Here is an 18624-nt window from a genome sequence, read left to right on the forward strand (position 1 = left end):
TATATATATATATATATATATATATATATATATATATATATATTAGCACTGTTGGTAGCAGACATAGTGGAAATATAAATATTTGATCTTAAACAGCATCATAAGCTTTAACATGGTTCTATTGTTTTCCTTTTTTTTTTTTCCTTTTGACATAGGTGTCCTTCCTGGTCAGATGATGAAATTATTTGTGCCCGGAATGTTAACAACGAAGTTCACTTCTTTGAGAACAACAATTTTAGTATGAAAAAACTTTCTAAATATTCATTATTTACTTTAAAATACAGTTTTAAAAGTTTTTTGTTTGTTTTGTCTTTAGTGCTAAGAATATAGTTTTCTGTTCCTCGGTTGACATCATAGGATCATCCTAAATATAATTGATATATTATAATTGTTATTGATATTTATTTGCACAAATCTTTGTAACTCTGAATGTCACTGATATTTTAGAGCATAAAGATTTTCTTTTTATAATATCTGCATTATTAGGTAATAGACAATAGCTATTAAAATATAATTCTTTTGTTCTTGCTGTTGACATTCTGAAATATAATAATTAAAATTTATATATTTATATAAAATTATATATTTATATAATATATAATTAAAATTTATGTTTATTTTTTATTTTTTTTAAGATTTATTTATTATTATACATAAGTACACTGTAGCTGTCTTCAGACACACCAGAAGAGGGCGTCAGATCTCATTACGGATGGTTGTGAGCCACCATGCGGTTGCTGGGATCTGAGCTCAGAACCTTTGAAATAGCAGTCAGTGCTCTTAATCACTAAGCCATCTCACCAGCCCTTATGTTTATTTTTAAATTATTTAATAGATTAATGTTCGATACAGTATGAAACTACACAGCTCTGCCTGACTTAAAACTCAAAGAGATCCTTCCACCTCTGCCTCCCAGATTCTAGGATTGAATGCATGTGCCCCAGCAGTTATGGCAGCCCATGCCTTTAATCCCAGCATTTGGGAGGCAGAGGCATGGAGGTCAGCTGGGTCTACATTGTGAATTCCACGACGACTAATCTGTAGCTCACAGTGATCTTCCTACCTCTGCCTCCCAAATGCTGATAATAAAAACATGTGCTAGAACCACACCTGCCCTACAGTGTTTTATTGTATAGAAGTTCTGTTTCGGGGCTGGCGAGATGGCTCAGCGGGTAAGAACATTGACTGCTCTTCCAAAGGTCCTGAGTTCAAATCCCAGCAACCACATGGTGGCTCACAACCATCCATAACAAGATCTGACTTCCTCTTCTAGAGTGTCTGAAGACAGCTACAGTGTACTTACATATAATAAATAATTAAATCTCTCTAAAAAAAATTCTGTTTCAGTAATTGTTAGCCATGACTAGGCTAGTCTTAACTTCTATTCAATTAACATCTATTTAATTATCATTTCTCTACTAAGCGAAAACCAAACAAACGTTTCAATATGTATCACTGAGAGTTAGGGTGGGCCCTTAGTCTTTAAACTTATCCATACGATTGTCATAAATAATATGATTATCATTCAGACGTCCAACACTGCAAATGTTCTGTTAAGTTTTAAAACTCAAGATCTGAAGTTGTCATATATTGCAATTTGATATGTCTCAAATTTCTTTTAGTCTCTAGGTTCCCTCTCAATCTCTTTTTCACCCCTTATAGTAGATAGTTTCTTTTTTTCTTCATCTTTTTTTTTTTGTAGGGGGTGTCTATGTTTATTTGTTGGTTTGCTTGTTTTTTGAAACAACATTTCTCTCTGTAGCCCTGGCTACTCTGGAACTGGCATTGTTTGCCAGGCTGGTCTTGAACTTGGAGATCTGCCTGTTTCTGCTTCTTGAGCACTGGGATTAAAGATTTATACCGCTACACCTGGCCAGTCGTAGATTATTTCAAACACTCACTCATTATAGTAATCATGGTATCTAGACTCTTTTTCTCTTCCTTCCTTCCTTCCTTCCTTCCTTCCTTCCTTCCTTCCTTCCTTCCTTCCTTCCAGGAAGCTATAATATTTAGCTTCATGCTGATAACTTCCATTTAAAAGTTGCAAGATGGGGCTGGAGAGATGGCTCAGTGGTTACTGCTCTTCTTAAGGTCGTGAGTTCAAATCCCAGCAACCACATGGTGGCTCACCAACATCGTAATGATATCTGATGCCCTCTTCTGGGGTGTCTGAAGACAGCCACGGTGTACTTACATATAATAAATAAATAAATCTTTAAAAAAAGAAAAGTTGCAAGATTTAAAAATACCTTTAGACTTATTTCATTTTATGTGTATGAGTACTTTGCCTACATGTGCGGATACACATGTGTGGTGCTGTGAAGGTCAGAAGAGGGCATCTCGATCTTCTGGACCTAAAATTTCTTTCTTTCTTTTTTTAGACCAGGCTGGCCTCAAACTCAGAAATCCGCCTGCCTCTGCCTTCCGAGTACTGGGATTAAAGGCGTGTGCCACCATGCCCAGCTTGGACCTAAAAATTTCTGATGGTTGGATGTCACCATAGGGTGCTGGGAAGTAAACCCAGATCCTCTGCAATAGCGTGCTCTTAACACTAGCATCTCTCCAGCCCCTTTAAAAAAAATACAAAATTTAACTTAACCTTACCTATATTACCTTTTACCCATGTCCTTTTTCTTTGGTATATCATAGACAGTGATTTGGGAATATCATAATCACATAAGTATTTATTTGCTGTGTTCCACATTATCCACACTGTATTCTGAAAAAAATACCAGTGGTAATACCAGTAACCCAATTACTGAGAATAAAGAAAGGATAATTCTGGATTTTTTTTTTTATCTGTACAGCATCTAATTAGTGATTGAACACTTGTTATTTTATTATACTTAAATAAGAATTGGTAATTTTGCTTGTATGTGCCGAAGAAGACATGTAGGCTCCTTTTGTGCAGCATCTAGTCATTATAGACAGCATAGTCTGCACTTCGTTTTCCTGCTTTTGATTCTTCTACCCCCTTGGCTTTTGCCTTAGCTTGCTTATTTGTCTTCGTGGTGGGTCCTAGTTTGCTTCCTATACCTGTGACCACTTTAGACAAGGAGTTTATTTTATCTTAACAGTTTACCAGTCCATTATGAAACCAAAACAGGAACCCAGGGTACAGGGACTGAAGAATCCTACTTACAGTCTTGCTCCCCAGGGCTCAGCTTGTGTTCTTATAGAACCTAGAATCAAGTGACACCACCACAGTGGGTTTTGTCCTCCCACATCATGCAGTAATCAAGAAAGGGCTCCATAGATTTGCCTACAGTCTAATTTGATGGAGGCAGTTTCTCAAGATGTCTTCCCAAGTGACTCTAGTTTGTATCAAGGTGACAAAAACTAATGTCCTCTTTCCTAGTTTGCTACAGAGAGGGGAATCTCAAGTTTGATAGTTTCTTGTGCTACTACATTTGAATACTTACTGACATCTGAAACTGAATGAAGAGAATAGCTCTCTATCCCATTAACTAGGGTAACACTGTTGTTTGTTAACATGGATGCTTGTTGCTTAGGATAGGTTAATCAGGATCAGCTATCTTTATTATTATTTATCATACAGAATTTCTATATGATAAGCACAGTTTACAATAACAGGCTGAGGCCCATTTTTCCCATCTAATGGGCTCTATGACTTCTTTAATATAGAGATTGATAATTCATTGGAGCATATACCTTGTGTTTGCCATTATGTTCTTAAAGTCAATCCCTAGGAAATAAGTGGTATAATAATTAGTATCATCTTATTACTTGTTCAAGTTCGCATACCTAGTAAATGAGTGAATGGAATTCAAGCCTAATTCTGTCTGGCTTTTTTACTAGAGTTCTCTTGCCTCATTACATGAAACTACAATAAAGAGTTTGTAGTTATACCAGCCTTTTATAATGAGTTCAGAGCTTGATAAGTTTTGTTAATTCATTATCCATCTCTAATTCATTTCCTCTCATTTTAGACACAATTGCAAATAAATTACATTTGCAAAAAGTTAATGACTTTAATTTATCACCTGGAACCCAACCTTATAAGGTAATTCTTGTTTTTATTTATTTATATAGCACATATGTTTTTTCTTTTTTTAAAAAAGTATGTCTAAAAACATCTGTCTCAGTTTATCTGCTTCTAAGAATTAAGTACTGATTTATACATGTGTATCTCAGGTGGCAGTTTATGTCCCAGGAAGTAAAGGTGCACCTTCATTTGTTAGATTATATCAGTATCCCAACTTTGCTGGACCTCAGGCAGCACTGGCCAATAAAAGCTTCTTTAAAGCTGATAAGGTTACAATGCTGTGGAATAAAAAAGGTACGATGAACAATTTTTCACTTTTGTTATTAGATATTAATTTAAGATTCATATATGTGTAAATAAAGGAATATAGATGACTTTAACTTCTTTTTTTAACCTCATTGAATACTGTTTTTCTGTTATAGCTACTGCTGTGCTGGTAATAGCCAGTACCGAGGTTGACAAAACAGGAGCTTCCTACTATGGAGAACAAACACTGCACTACATTGCGACAAATGGAGAAAGTGCTGTGGTACAATTACGTGAGTATCCCTTAACAGTTTTCCTGTGGTTAAAAACGGTGACTGTAAGAAGAATGTCTCAATGTCATAAAAGGTAATACAGTCAAAATTCTTAATCCAGTGAATAAACTCAAATACCATATGTTTAAAATCCTCTGCATTGAGGAGCTTAATGTCATCCTCAAGCAAACCTGACTGCCAGACTCCAGTCAGTGTGCTTTAGTAGGAGTAGAATCGGTGAGCCAGACTCCAGTCAGTGTGCTTTAGTAGGGGTAGAATCGGTGAGTGACGTGGTTTGTTGTAGCGGCTCTCTGAGCATTAACTACCACAGCAAGTAGATGTGCTGAGTTTAGTAACAGCTGCAGAAACAATTAAATCCAACATGTTACCAGTTCACCTCTTACTTTGAAAAGCTAATAAACTATAGACTAATAGTGATTTTACCTAAAAATTTCTTTATGGTTATTTATTTTATGCATATGAGTATTTTGTCTACATTGATGTCTGTACACCATGTGCATACCTTTTGCCCAAGAAGGCCAGAAGAGGGCACCGGATCCCTGCAACTGGAGTTACATTGGTTGTGAGCCACAGTTGGGTGCTGGGAATTGAACTCTGGTTTTCTGCAAAAGCAACAAGTAGCTCTTAACTGTGAGTCAGTTCTCCAGCCCCACATACTATTTGTCCATTCTAGCAGCTCCCTCCCCCTTTCACATTGAATGGAGCTGTGTAATAGAGAACTGTCCCATACTCTCCCCTCCAAAGCCCGTGTTCCCACTGAAGTTAGATAAAACAGAGACCTGAAATACTAAGGAAATACAATAGATCAAAAGAAGACACTGAATTTTGTGTCTTTGTACTAGTGAAGTCACAGTATAAGCAGCAACCATTTAAACAAAGATGTACCAAGAAACATATCAACTATAAAGGCCTGTGGGAAAAAAAACTTTTAAATGTTGTCATTTCTCTTCTAGTTAATCTAAAATTTGAATTTTTAAGGCCACCTATGGTTTTTTTTTTTTTTTTTTTTTTGGCTTTTTTTTGACTAGATAAACTGTTGTGAAATTCTGATACTAAGAGATACTAAATATAAAAGTTTAGTTAAGAGTATTTGAATCTGGCTTATGAAAAAGTACTGTCAAATAGAAATATTCAGAAGGAGATCTATATATTTATAGATAAAATTAGAACTTAAGCCAGGCGTGGTGGCAGAGACAGGCGGATTTCTGAGTTCGAGGCCAGCCTGGTCTACAAAGTGAGTTCCAGGACAGCCAGGGCTACACAGAGAAACCCTGTCAAAAAAAAAAAAAAAAAATTAGCACTTAACAGTGAGGAAAATATTGACTATTCAATTTGTGGTTCTTAAAAAATTGGTTAGTCATTTGGAACATATATTTGTTATTTTTTTTCTTACCAAAATATTCCAATTGTTCCTCAAGATTTTATATAAAACTTCAAAGGAACTTTAAAACAGAAAATATATGAAAACATTTTTATAATCTTGAAATTAGATTTAAAAAAAGATTTTTCAGGCTGGAGAGGTGGCTCAGTGGTTAAGAGCACTGACTGTTCTTCCAGAGGTCCTGAGTTCAATTCCCAGCAATCACATGGTAGCTCACAACCATCTGTGATGGGATCTGATGGCCTCTTCTGGTGTGTGTCTGAAGACAGTGCCAGAGTATACATATAGATATATCTAAGATAGATAAATAGATAGATGTGTGTGTATGTATATATATATATATATATGTATATACATACACACATACATATATATACATATACATATAATCTTTTTAAAAAAGAAAAGATTTTTCTAAGCAAGACAAAAATACTAAGAAAAATGATAAATTTGTAATGCATAAATATTATAGATTTCTATATCAAAAGAATCTATTAACTAAGGTAAGAAGAAAAAAAATTAGGCTGATGGGGGTTGAGCGTAGTAATGAATAACGAATCCTGACATTTGGAAGATGGAGGCAGAGGATCAGAGATTCAAGGTCATCTTCACTTACATAGCAAGTACAAGGCTAGCTTGAATTACAAGAGACCCTGTCCCAACTGCTGCTTCAGGAGGAAAAAAAAAATTCCAAAAGTAACAAAGCAAACAAAGGATGTATGAGCACAAGAATTGTAAGCTTTCTTAATTTCTCGTTACCCTAATGGCTAGTTAATAACTGCAAAGAAAAATGGGGCTGATACAGGAGAATTCAATCTACCAGAAATCAAATGAAATTACTTCTAATTATTAAAAAATAGCAATAATTAAACAAATGGAAATTAAACCAAGTCATATATTTTAACATATTAGGTTGGAAAGGTAAAAATATAAACTGTATAGTGGGAGTGAAGAGCTCACACCACTAGAGCCCGCTGGTAGGCTTTCCTTTAACCTGCTGAATTGTATCTTATATTCTTTTTCCAGCAAAAAATGGCCCCATTTATGATGTAGTTTGGAATTCCAGTTCTACTGAGTTTTGTGCTGTTTATGGTTTTATGCCTGCGAAAGCAACAGTTTTCAACCTGAAGTGTGATCCTGTGTTTGACTTTGGGACTGGTCCTCGCAATGCGGCCTTCTATAGCCCTCATGGACATATATTAGTGCTGGCTGGATTTGGAAATCTTCGAGGACAAATGGAAGTATGGGATGTTAAAAACTACAAGCTTATTTCTAAGCCAGTGGCTTCTGATTCTACGTATTTTGCCTGGTGCCCAGATGGTGAGCATATCTTAACAGCCACATGTGCTCCTAGGTTACGTGTTAATAATGGGTATAAGATCTGGCATTATACTGGCTCTCTTTTGCATAAGTACGATGTGCCATCAAATGGAGAATTATGGCAGGTTACCTGGCAGCCATTTTTGGATGGAATATTTCCAGCAAAAACGATAAAGTACCAAGCAGTTCCAAGTGAAGTGGCTAGTGAGGAGCCTAAAGTTGCAACAGCTTATAGACCTCCAGCCTTAAGAAATAAGCCAGTCACCAATTCCAAGCTGGTAAGTAAGAACTAACACAGAGGAAAGTGGTTATCTGTGTGGCCCTCTGCAGATCTTTTCCTCTTTGCTTGTGTTGCTCCATACATTATGTTGCTTCGTGCATATGTAGAATATACTGCTGAGAGATCACTAAGGCCCACAGAAGATGAAGATGCTGGGCAGCTTATATAAGCTGACAAAAAGGTTAATTTAAAGAGGCTTACAGTTTAAAAACCACAGGCTTCATTCTTGAATTTTACACATGTGCAATGAAATATGATCATATCCACCCTCTGTTTCCACATCCAATTATCCATATATCCCCCTCCAACTTTGCGTCTTTTTAAAAATATCGCTCTAAGTCCATGTAGTACGGACTGTACATGCATAGGTATGAGACCATCTATTAGCAAATGGGAGTTCTATCAATGGCCATCGCCTCGAAAGCCTTCCCTAGCAACTGTCAGTTGTCAGTAACTCTTCAGTAAGGGCTGTGGCCTAGAAATTATCCATCAAAACTCTCCAAATTATGCTAGTTTGCTCTCATGCAGGTAACCCCAGCTACTGTGGGTTCCTGAGTGCATTTGCCCTGTGGTAACCAGGAGGCAGCATTTCACAGCCCTCCTCACAATCCTCCAGCTCTTAGAATCCTTTTGACTCCTCTTCTACAGTATTCACTGAGCCTTGGTGATAGGGTGGGGTTTATATCATCTTCTCTTTAAGGCTAAGTATTCATCTCTGTTTTTCTTAGCACTTTGATCAGTAATGCATCTTTCCCTTGACTTCTGCCAATTGAAAAAGGAAGCTTTCCTGACTGACGCTGAAAGCAGCTCAGGTCTATAAATATAAAAAATATAAATATAAAAATTTAGAAGGCAATTTGCTAACATGACTATTTAGCAAAGTAACAGTATCAGGACTTTTGGCCAGGATATACAGTCTGTTCTGTAGAACAAGCCCCAAATCCAATCAGAAAGCAGTTACTGTGTAACAGGCATGCAACTGTGCAACAGTAGGCACATCTTGCCTGGAAACTCAGCATTATACCGTGCAGCATTCAGTGCTAGTTAAGATCTGCATCACAGTCTGGCACTGTGAATGCTCCCCAGCAGGGAGGAAACCTCCTGTCCAGCTTATTTACTGCACCACAGTATGCGGTCTCTTCAGCAATAAGGTCCTACCATGTGTTTATGATGGTGACTCAGAGCAATGGCAGTAGTCTGTGTATTGGATTCACAGTTGTTTAATTTCTGGAAAAGATAACTCAACATGATACTTTATAGGTTCAGGACTTGAATTCAGATACTAATTAGCTGAGGCTGGGGATGGAAGGCAATAGTGGGCAGGGGGACATGGTGGTCAGCTAGATGTTCAGCAGCTTCCCAGTTCCTTCAGGTCATCGATCTTAGGGCCAGATCACACTAAGACATTTGTTGATTCTTTTTAGACAAAATGGATCTAAATACATATATGAAATTGTCTTAATTTTTAAAATACTGTCCTAGTCAGTATTCTTTTGCTGTGAACAACAAACAAACAAAAAAAACAGCATGAACATGGCAACTCTTATAAAAGATATCTTTAATTGAGGCTGGTTTACAGTTTCAGGGGTGTAGATCATTATCATCATGACAGGAAGCATGGCATGGTAGGAAGTATGGCAGCATGCAGGCAGACATGTAGCTAAGAGTGCTACATCCAGATCCACAGGCAGCAGGAAGAGAGAGAGACACTTGACCTGACTTGAGCCATTTATTGTCTTCAGGCCATGAGTTCCTCTCCTTCCTGAATATTGATAGGTTCATCTATATTTTTAAACAGTAGTTCAGGGGAGACGCTGATGAACGCTTTCACTTTTTGTGGTGGTGTTACTAGGAGACCTCCAAGCGTGAGCACCTTGTCCAGGGTCTTAGAAACATGGGTCCATCCCTTAGCTGAGACCTAGGAATGTTCCTTTTAAAGAAGCTAAATAAACTAGAAATAAACTTTCCAGGGAAGTAGATAACACTTTCAAAGATAGAAGTGTTTATCTTGTTCTTGGCTTGCACAAAAACAAAACAGCACCCTTCCTTCTTGACTAAAACACTTCTTAAAGCCTCTCAAATCCTATTGAGATACTCTGTTTCAACATTGGTTAACCTTTGGCTTTCCGTGAAGATCTGTCACATGGTTCTGGTGTGAAGAAGACAAATGAGGTAGCTACTTTCTAATGATATCAAGTACACCAGCTTCATACCAGCTTCCTAAGTCACACCAAAGACCTCAGAGGAGCTGTCGTTACTCGGGCTCATAAGAATCACGCATGTCTCTAGTCCACAGACAAATTTTATTGTTTCTACAAACCAAAAGTGAATTTTGCCTGGGCTTATGTAACAAGAGTATACACATCAGCTAATGGGGAGGTCCTTATTTAACTCTAGTAACAGATTTGAAATATTCCTTTCCAGTTTCTTGAATAATTTGGATAAAATCATCTTATACTGGTAAAGGTACATAATTTGCTATTGTATATGCTTTTCAAACCTTGGACTCCACTTCAGAAGTACTTGTTTTACATTTTCTGTAGCATGAAGAGGAACCTCCCCAGAATATGAAGCCACATCCAGGAAGTGACAAGCCATTATCAAAAACAGCCCTTAAAAATCAAAGGAAGCATGAAGCTAAAAAAGCTGCAAAACAGGTATTCTGAGTGCTGATCTCTTCAAACCCAAGGAAAAAGTTACTTTAGCTTTAACCCATAACATTTGTAACAACTTATATTTCTAAAGACAAGATTATGATGTGATAAATTGTAGCTGGAATTAGATGTAAATAGCTGGGTAGCTTTCTTTTGTGCCTGCCTGTGGACTGAGTATCTATATTTATATAGTTGGTAACTGTTCACATCTGTTAAGGTCAGTGGAGTACCTGGGATAATAAAGTTTTAAAGACAGAAAGAACATTCATTTTGACTCATAGGGATTTGTCTGTTTGGTTCTGTAACAGGGTCTTGTCTTGTAGTGCAGGGCTGGCCTTGAACTCATGATCCTCCTCCTTTATCCTCCTAGGTGTCGAGGATAAATGTGTACTACTGTGCCTTACAAACATGAAGTTACCACCACCATTTTGCTTTTTGTGATGCTAGGGACTGAACCCAGGCTTTGCACATGGTAGGCAGGTGACTTGCCTCTGGCCTACATCTTTGTAATCAGTTTTGGAGGTTGCAGTACATGATTGATTGGCTCTGTTACTGTGGACTGGTGGCATGTAGCATTATCATGGCAGAAACCTACAATTGAGTGTACTCTTCAGGAACATTCCCTCAGTGACCTGAAGACCTTCCCTTAGGCCCACCTCTTGAAGGCTCTACTACATCTTAGTAGCACTACCTTGAGGACAAACTGATCTGACCTTGAAACCTGAGCTTTCAATAGGATTGTGTAGTGTTTCCCACTATAGACTCTTCTTCTTGCTTTTTTTTTTTTTTTTAAAGATTTTATTTATTTTATGTATGTGAGTACACTGTAGCTGTCTTCATACACACCAGAAGAGGGCATCAGATCCCATTACAGATGGTCATGAGCCACCATGTGGTTGCTGAGAATTGACCTCAGGACCTCTGGAAGAGCAGTCAGTACTCTTCAATGCTGAGCCATCTCTCCAGCCCCCTACTATAGACTCTTGATGGAGTATCTATTTTCCTTAAAGCACATGTGTATTAAGAGGGGGCAGAAGCTGGGTATGGCAGTTCATACCAATCATCCCAGCACTTGGGAGGCTGAGGTTGGAGGGTTTTTAGGAGTTTGAGCTCAGCCTGGCCTAGGATATATAATGAGCTCCAGGCCAAGCAGGGCTTTGTCTCCAAAAGAAAGTTAAGAAAAGGAATGAAAAGCCTACTAAGACAATGCTTGAACAAAAAAACATTTATGTCTTTGTAATAATTGATCTAAATTACGGTGATACAATTCATTGGTTCATGGTAATATTGTGTTCAGCTGCATTAAGAGTATCTGGTTGGCTGGGCGGTGGTGGCACACACCTTCAATCCCAGTACTTGGGAGGCAGAGGCAGGNGGATTTCTGATTTCAAGGCCAGCCTGATCTACAAAGTGAATTCCAGGACAGCCAGGGCTACACAGAGAAACCCTGTCTCTAAAAAACAAATAAACAAAACAAAACAAAACAAAAGAGTATCTGGTTGATGAGATCAGGATAACCATATTTTAGAGATTAAGACAGCGGATATTTTAGTCTATTTAGACTTACTAGATCAAAATACCTTTCTTAGGTTGATAGTTTCTAAGCAATAAAAGCTTATCACCCACAAATCTTGTGGCTGGAGTCTGAGCAAGATGCTGGTGGACTCATTCTCTGGGGAAGGACTTCCTTTGTGTGTCCTCCTATGGTGGAAGACATAAAGCCTCTTAAGAATACTTACTAACCCCATGCACTCATGACCACTTAATCATTTTGGGTGGTGGCAGTCTGGATGTGTGTAGCTTTCAACCTTCCAGCCTTGTTGAACAGGCAGTCCCTGTTTCTGCCACTGTGCTGTATATTCCAGGCTACCCAGTCCCTGCGTGGGTGTCAGGATGTGACTCTTTTCTCTCCCCTCATCTCCCTGTCATGTGCTTCTGGCTTCTAACGTGGGTTCTGAAGATTGAACTTGACTGAGCAAGCACCTGTGACACACAGACACATGTGTAGAATTCATGACAGAGTTTTCCTGGGAAGATGCCGCACATAGCTCTTCAGCCCAGGAAACAGACCCCACAACAGCCCGCAGTAACAGTTGTGCTGGTGTCCAACTTGGTGGACTTGTAACTTTTTGTTGGGAGTACTGACAGGACTGTGGGTAAGGGTTCACCTCTAAGGAGCAGGGACGGCCCGAAAGCAGAGTATCCCTTTTTTCAGATACTGAAAAGCCCACCCAATGTGGGTGACGAATTATAAAACCTGCAAGTCCGCTCCCCTGTCTAAAATCTTGTCTTTACCCTGACTGGTCAGAGTCTTTATCCAGCAGTTCACTCCTTTTATGAAGCTGGGAGGGTCCTTCAGGTCCTGCTTTCCTAGATCTGTGGCCATTTGTCTCCTCCCTCCCCTCCTGGAGGGGAGTTTGATTGGGAGGAAAGTGCACCACAGTAAAGTCAGAGGGCGACCTAAGGGGTCAGTTCTCTTTCCACCTGGTGGGCCCTGGGATCAACTCCAAGCTGTCAGACTTGGCAAGAAGCATCTTTACCTCAGTTATATTTCAAAGGGGAAAATTACATTATGTTTTTCTAAAATTTGAAATTAAAACATGATCGTTCCCATTTGCACCTAGTGTATTCCGTCTCTAGAGACATGGTTTAATAGGTCAGGCTCACGGTTATCCCCGAGACCACAGAGTGGGAGGGAAGAAGCAGCTCCCGCGGGCCCTCCTCCTCGGGAGTCAGGGTTCTTTCCGCCATGTGCGTCCTGGGAGTTGACTTCATGTTGTTAGGCTTGGCAGCTGGCAACTTTACCCACTGATCCGTTTCAGATACCTAGAGAGAATAAATAAACGTGCGAATTTGGTTTCCTTTAGGAAGCAAGAAGTGATGTGGCTCCTCCTCCTGTCCCACAGAGTGCCCCACGGAACACTGTCACCCAGTCTGCTTCGGGTGACCCTGAAGTAGACAAAAAAATTAAGAATCTAAAGAAGGTGAGGCTTGAATGAAAAGCAGGTATGTGCATGAGTGGAGCTCAGGTGGAGCCGGGCATGATGGCACACGCCTTTAATCCCAGCACTCGGGAGGCAGAGGCAGGCGGATTTGTGAGTTCTGGGTCTGGGTCTACAAAGTGAGTTCCAGGACAGCCAGGGCTACACAGAGAAACCCTGTCTCGAAAAACCAAATAAAAAAAAAAAAGAAGAATATTGTAATTGAGAAAAGATCTCGGGTTAGTTCCACTCACCAATCTTTAATGTCTGAAACTACTTAAGTGAAGTAATGTGGAATGATAGGGACCCATCTGTGTAGGAAAGGCTGTGAGACTGGAGAATGAACCCAGCGCTCATGTATGCTAGCGAGTGTTCTTCTACTGAACCACATCCCCAGCCTGGAGCATTTACCTCAGGATCTCATTAGCTACAAGAAATATTTTATTTATACCTTATATCAAACAGACACTTTATTCCAGTTTCTTTTAAGGAACACACATATAAAAGGGAGCTTATGGTGTATAAGGGTAGGTCTGGGGTAAGGCTTCTCTTAAATGCAAAGATACTGCCCAGCCACTGTGGAATGCTGAAATAGATTCTGACATTTGTGTTATATTTATAAACCCACACCTGGACACTCAAGCATCAGTGAAAAACTTACTGTGCAAACCTGACAACCCAAGTCTGCTCCGAAAACTCCGAGAGAGATGAAAAGAAAGGGAGAAGGGACTCCACAGAGCTTTCCCCTGCCCTCCATGTGTGTCCTGCCGCTTAGGTACCACACACCCACACAGAATAACTAAACAACAAAAACTTGCAAAGCCTATTTTACCCAGCCCCATGTATTTAAACTATAATTTTATATAACTTTTAACCGGAATTTATCCTTGCATTTTAGCAAACCATTTTTGAAAGAAATGAAGTATGGTTGTTGTTAATACAAGAATCTGCAATAGAAAGTAACTCTTTCTTCCTTCTCCTTCCCCATATTTGATTTCACAGAAACTGAAAGCCATAGAGCAACTGAAAGAGCAAGCAGCTGCCGGGAAACAGCTAGAAAAAAATCAGGTAAGCCCTCGCTTTCCCTTTGGTTCATAGTCATTAGCACCCTGTCCTATTTAATATAGGCAATCCTTGAGTCAGAAACAGAAAGCATGCATACTGGGACAGCCTGTGGTGCTGAGTCACTGTCCCAAGGGCTCCTAATGCTGTCACTGTAAAAGTACTGACAGCTGTTGGGTTAGGTAAATAACAAGCGTCTGCTCCTGCCTGCTGCACCTCCCTGCTGGCCTTTCCCGTCCTCTTGTTCTCTGTACTTGTAAGCACAAGTAGATGCAGGATCTTGTACCAGAAGGCAGCTCTGCATTGCCCCGAGTGCTTAACAAAAATCTGGGCAGAACTGCTTTCTAATCTGGGTTTACCAGTGAATCTGATAAAATATAAGAATGTTGCATCTCGGCCGGGCGTGGTGGCGCACACCTTTAATCCCAGCACTCGGGAGGGAGGCAGAGGCAGGTGGATTTCTGAGTTCGAGGCCAGCCTGGTCTACAAAGTGAGTTCCAGGACAGCCAGGGCTATACAGAGAAACCCTGTGTCAAAAAAAAAAAAAAAGGAATGTTGCATCTCTACATTTTGTTCTTTATATTGTCTTGAGTACATGTCCATATTTATTTTCTGTTTAACATTATTATTTGAAATGTTTCTAGTTGGAGAAAATTCAAAAAGAGAAAGCCCTTCTCCAAGAGCTTGAAGACTTGGAATTGGGAGTTTGAAGACTCACAGAAAGTGAATTTGTTGGCAGGAAACTATAAGCAAGTCTGTTAAGCCCATGGTGTTCATGGAATTGCCATATGCCCACTGTTAGCATCAGTCTATATTTTTAACCATTTATCCAAGATTGAATATGTGTAAGTATTTAATGATGTCTATTCAATTAACTTTACATCTGCATTCTGTATCATGTCAGTATGTAATAAAGAGAGATGATTTTTTTCCAGATAAGCTTAATAAATTGACAGACATTTGTTTTTTTTTAATGGATAATAGTATTTCCTATTAAAACAAATAAAGACATTTTAAATTTGTTTTTTGCCTTCAAGTTTGTCAGTTAAAAAGTTCTGTATAGAAGCCGGGAGTGGGGTTGGAGAGATGGCTCAGTGGTTCAGAGCACTGACTGTTCTTCCAAAGGTCCTGAGTTCAAATCCCAGCAACCACATGGTGGCTCAGAACCACCCCATAATGAGATCTGATGCCCTCTTCAGGTGTGTCTGAAGACAGTGACAGTAAACTTACATATACAAATAAATAAGTCTTTAAAAAAAACAAAACAAAACAAAACAAAAATAAGCCAGGAGTGGTGGCGCACACCTTTAATCCCAGCACTCAGGAGGCAGAGGCAGGCAGATTTCTGAGTTCGAGGCCAGCCTGGTCTACAAAGTGAGTTCTGGGACAGCCAGGGCTATACAGAGAAACCCTGTCTCCAAAAAAACAAAAACAAAAAGTTCTGTATAACCTGGCTATAGCAGTCAGGAGGCAGAGGCAGGTGGATCTCTGTGAGTTCAAGGACTGCCTGGACTACTGAGTGACTTACAGAAAAGCCACGGCTACACAAAGAAACACTGTCTCAGAAAACCAAAAGTAAATAGTTCTTTATTATAAGTTTACAAGATGTATTATTCTTACCAGAAAACTATGAAGTGTATATTATGATGATGTCTATTTCCTAAATGAAGAAACAAGTGCAGAAAATGAAGGAATCGGTTGGGTCTGGAAAGTAGAGACAGCTGCTTGGAGAAGGACACTGTGTGCTGTCCCAGCACCACACGCAGCCATGTCCTGTAACTCCCAACTCCAGGGGGTCTGACATCCTCTTCTGGCCTCCATGTGCACCAGGCATGCACAAATAAATATACATGTGGATGAAGCATCCATGCACTAAAATAAAAAATAAATATTTTTAGAAGAAATATTGATGTCAGTGTCAGGAAATGAATTGAACCCAAGTTGTCCAACTCCAGGTGGATGTGCTAGGTTCCTGTGGACACTGACAGTCTCCTGAAGGGCAGCGTGACTGCTGGATCATAAAATATTCGGTTTTTTCTTTTATGAAGATTGCCAAATTATTCTCTGAAAGTTTGTTCTTCCACAATTAAAGTTCTTCACTTTTATCAGTACTGACTGTAACGAGGCCTTTGATTTTTGCCAAATTAAGAAAACAAAGTTATAAAAAAAAAAAAGAAAGAAAAAACAAAGTTATTTTTTTGTTATTGTTATGTATTTCTTTTTATGTGCTTGGGGATGTGTTTATGTATTTTGCCAAATTTGTCAGTTGTTTATATTCTATGGATTGTTTTTCTTTTGATTATTTCTCTTATTTGATTTTTCCAAAGATTTTTTTTTTAAACATTTGTTTATTGGGTATTTAGGTGTTGCAGTAAATCTCCACCAAAATATGCCCTGGCAATGAAAACACAACTTGAAAGACTTTCGTGGGGAGCCCTCCCCACGCCAATCTCGAGAAGGTGGCACCCAAAAACCACGAATAAACCATCTTGATGTAAAAACACGAGGTAGTCTATTGGCAGAGCTCCAGGCGGATGTGTACCTCACGCAGGAGGTAGAGGCACCGACACCATGGCTTGAAAGCTAGGGGTTTTTATAGGGGGAGGGGGGCTAGCAAGAATTGGCACAGTTACCGGTGATTGGCTTATTTAAACAGCAGAATGATCACACATTTGCAGAATGGTATGTGCAAAAGCAGGAGTGTTAGGAGACCTGAAGGGCGGTCAGCATAACATTTGGTTATTGTGTAATGGCAGGCCTGCTAGGACTTGCCCAGGCCTACTAGGTTCCCAGCCTCAGGCTTCTGAGCTCACAAAACAACTCTCTGGACATAAGTTACATGAATTCCAGGCCTTAAATTTCATTTCCCTTCAAACTCTGTTAATATGAATACATGCTGTGTGCCTAGATTGGGCAGATCTAACCCTACAATCTTCCACATCTTTAAGACCCCTTAGAACTTGTGGTTTCTCCAGGCCATGTGCTTCTGTTCCATTTTTCTTCTTCCTCCTCCTCCTCTGTGTCCTCTCCCTCTTACATTTTCTTCCTCTTCTCCCTCCCTTCCACTCCACCTTCCTTTTATCTGCCCAATCATCGGCTCTCCTTTATTTTACAAATTATGGTAGGAAACACGTTTACAGGAAATCATCTGAGTGCTGACTCATTCCTTGTTCACAACCACTCGTGGGAGAACGGAATTAACTTCAATTATAATTAGCCTCAGGGCTACCCACAACATTTAGGTAGTTGTGTTTTGGTAGGTGTGTGCCATGGCTCACATGTGGAGGTCAGAAGAAATTCCCAGAAGTCCATTCTCTCCTTCCATGTGGGTTCTGGGCATCATCTCAGGTTGTCAGGCTTGGCAACAAGCACTTTTACCCACTCGGCCATCATGAAAGCACTAATTTTTCTATTTCTTTAGGAAGTAAATGCATACATATTTTTAACAATTCAAGGAGTAAAAATCCAACATAAAATTAAAAATGTATCCTCAAAAAAAAAAAAAAAAAAAAAAGAGCCGGGCGTGGTGGCGCACACCTTTAATCCCAGCACTCGGGAGGGAGGCAGAGGCAGGCAGATTTCTGAGTTCGAGGCCAGCCTGGTCTACAAAGTGAGTTCCAGGACAGCCAGGGCTATGCAGAGAAACCCTGTCTCCAAAAAAACCAAAAAATAAATAAATAAAAAATATATAATGTTTGCTATAGAATACAGGTGAGGATATATATATATTTTTTTTTGTTTGTTTTAAAGATACAGAGTGTATATATATTCATATGTGTGTGTGTTCATGTATATTTTAAAGAAATGATGGGATATAAAACCTGTTTTGGGCCAAGTGTAATGTCAGATGCCTGTAATCCTAGAGCTCTGGGGTAGGGGCTAGGAGTTGAGGTAGGAGGATCATAAGTTTGAGGCCAAAAACTGAAAAAAGAAAGGAAAAGTTCAAAAAATGCCCTTTTATACCTCTTTTAAAATCTTTTGGAGATGATTTCATATCAGTGCCTTCTACTATATATAATTCATAATAATCTATCATGTACAATGCAGCATTTAAATACATTTACATTGATGCACATTTAGGTCATAACAACTCAGGCATATGTGCACATGTTTCATAGCAAATCAGAGGTGTGTATCCATCCATATATTAGAACTGGATTTGTTTGGATTTTGGAATATTGGTTTATTGGATGTTTAATGTGGTGGTCATTTCTGCATTATATGCATTTGAGTTAGTAAGATACCAGAAAGGACGAGGGTGCTAAGAGTTATTATTCAAGGCAGTTTAACCTAAATGTGTTAGTGTATGAACATCCCAAACTGGGGAAGAGTTTGTGTCTTAGTAACTCTCCTCTAGCTGTGATGAGACAGTGCAACTGGTAAAAGGAAGCAATTAACTGA

The 18624-nt window shown here is 39.2% G+C and overlaps 1 protein-coding gene across 2 annotated transcripts in view; it reads left to right on the forward strand.

Annotated features, from left to right (window-relative positions):
* Eif2a (eukaryotic translation initiation factor 2A) overlaps positions 1-15245 on the forward strand; it is a 34744-nt gene extending 19499 nt beyond the window's left edge. Inside the window, exons 6-14 of one of the 2 annotated variants that reach the window (XM_021197188.1) lie at positions 156-238; positions 3951-4024; positions 4156-4300; positions 4429-4545; positions 6953-7524; positions 10070-10183; positions 13048-13164; positions 14164-14229; positions 14868-15245. In XM_021197188.1, coding sequence (XP_021052847.1) covers positions 156-238; positions 3951-4024; positions 4156-4300; positions 4429-4545; positions 6953-7524; positions 10070-10183; positions 13048-13164; positions 14164-14229; positions 14868-14933 — 1354 coding nt within the window. In that variant the 3' untranslated portion in view covers positions 14934-15245. The remainder of the gene's footprint in view (positions 1-155; positions 239-3950; positions 4025-4155; positions 4301-4428; positions 4546-6952; positions 7525-10069; positions 10184-13047; positions 13165-14163; positions 14230-14867) is intronic. The other variant, XM_021197191.2, reaches the window with a different exon arrangement.
* Positions 15246-18624: the final 3379 nt, after the last annotated feature.

The sequence above is a fragment of the Mus pahari genome, chromosome 4, assembly GCF_900095145.1.
Source record: "Mus pahari chromosome 4, PAHARI_EIJ_v1.1, whole genome shotgun sequence".
Taxonomy (NCBI): domain Eukaryota; kingdom Metazoa; phylum Chordata; class Mammalia; order Rodentia; family Muridae; genus Mus; species Mus pahari.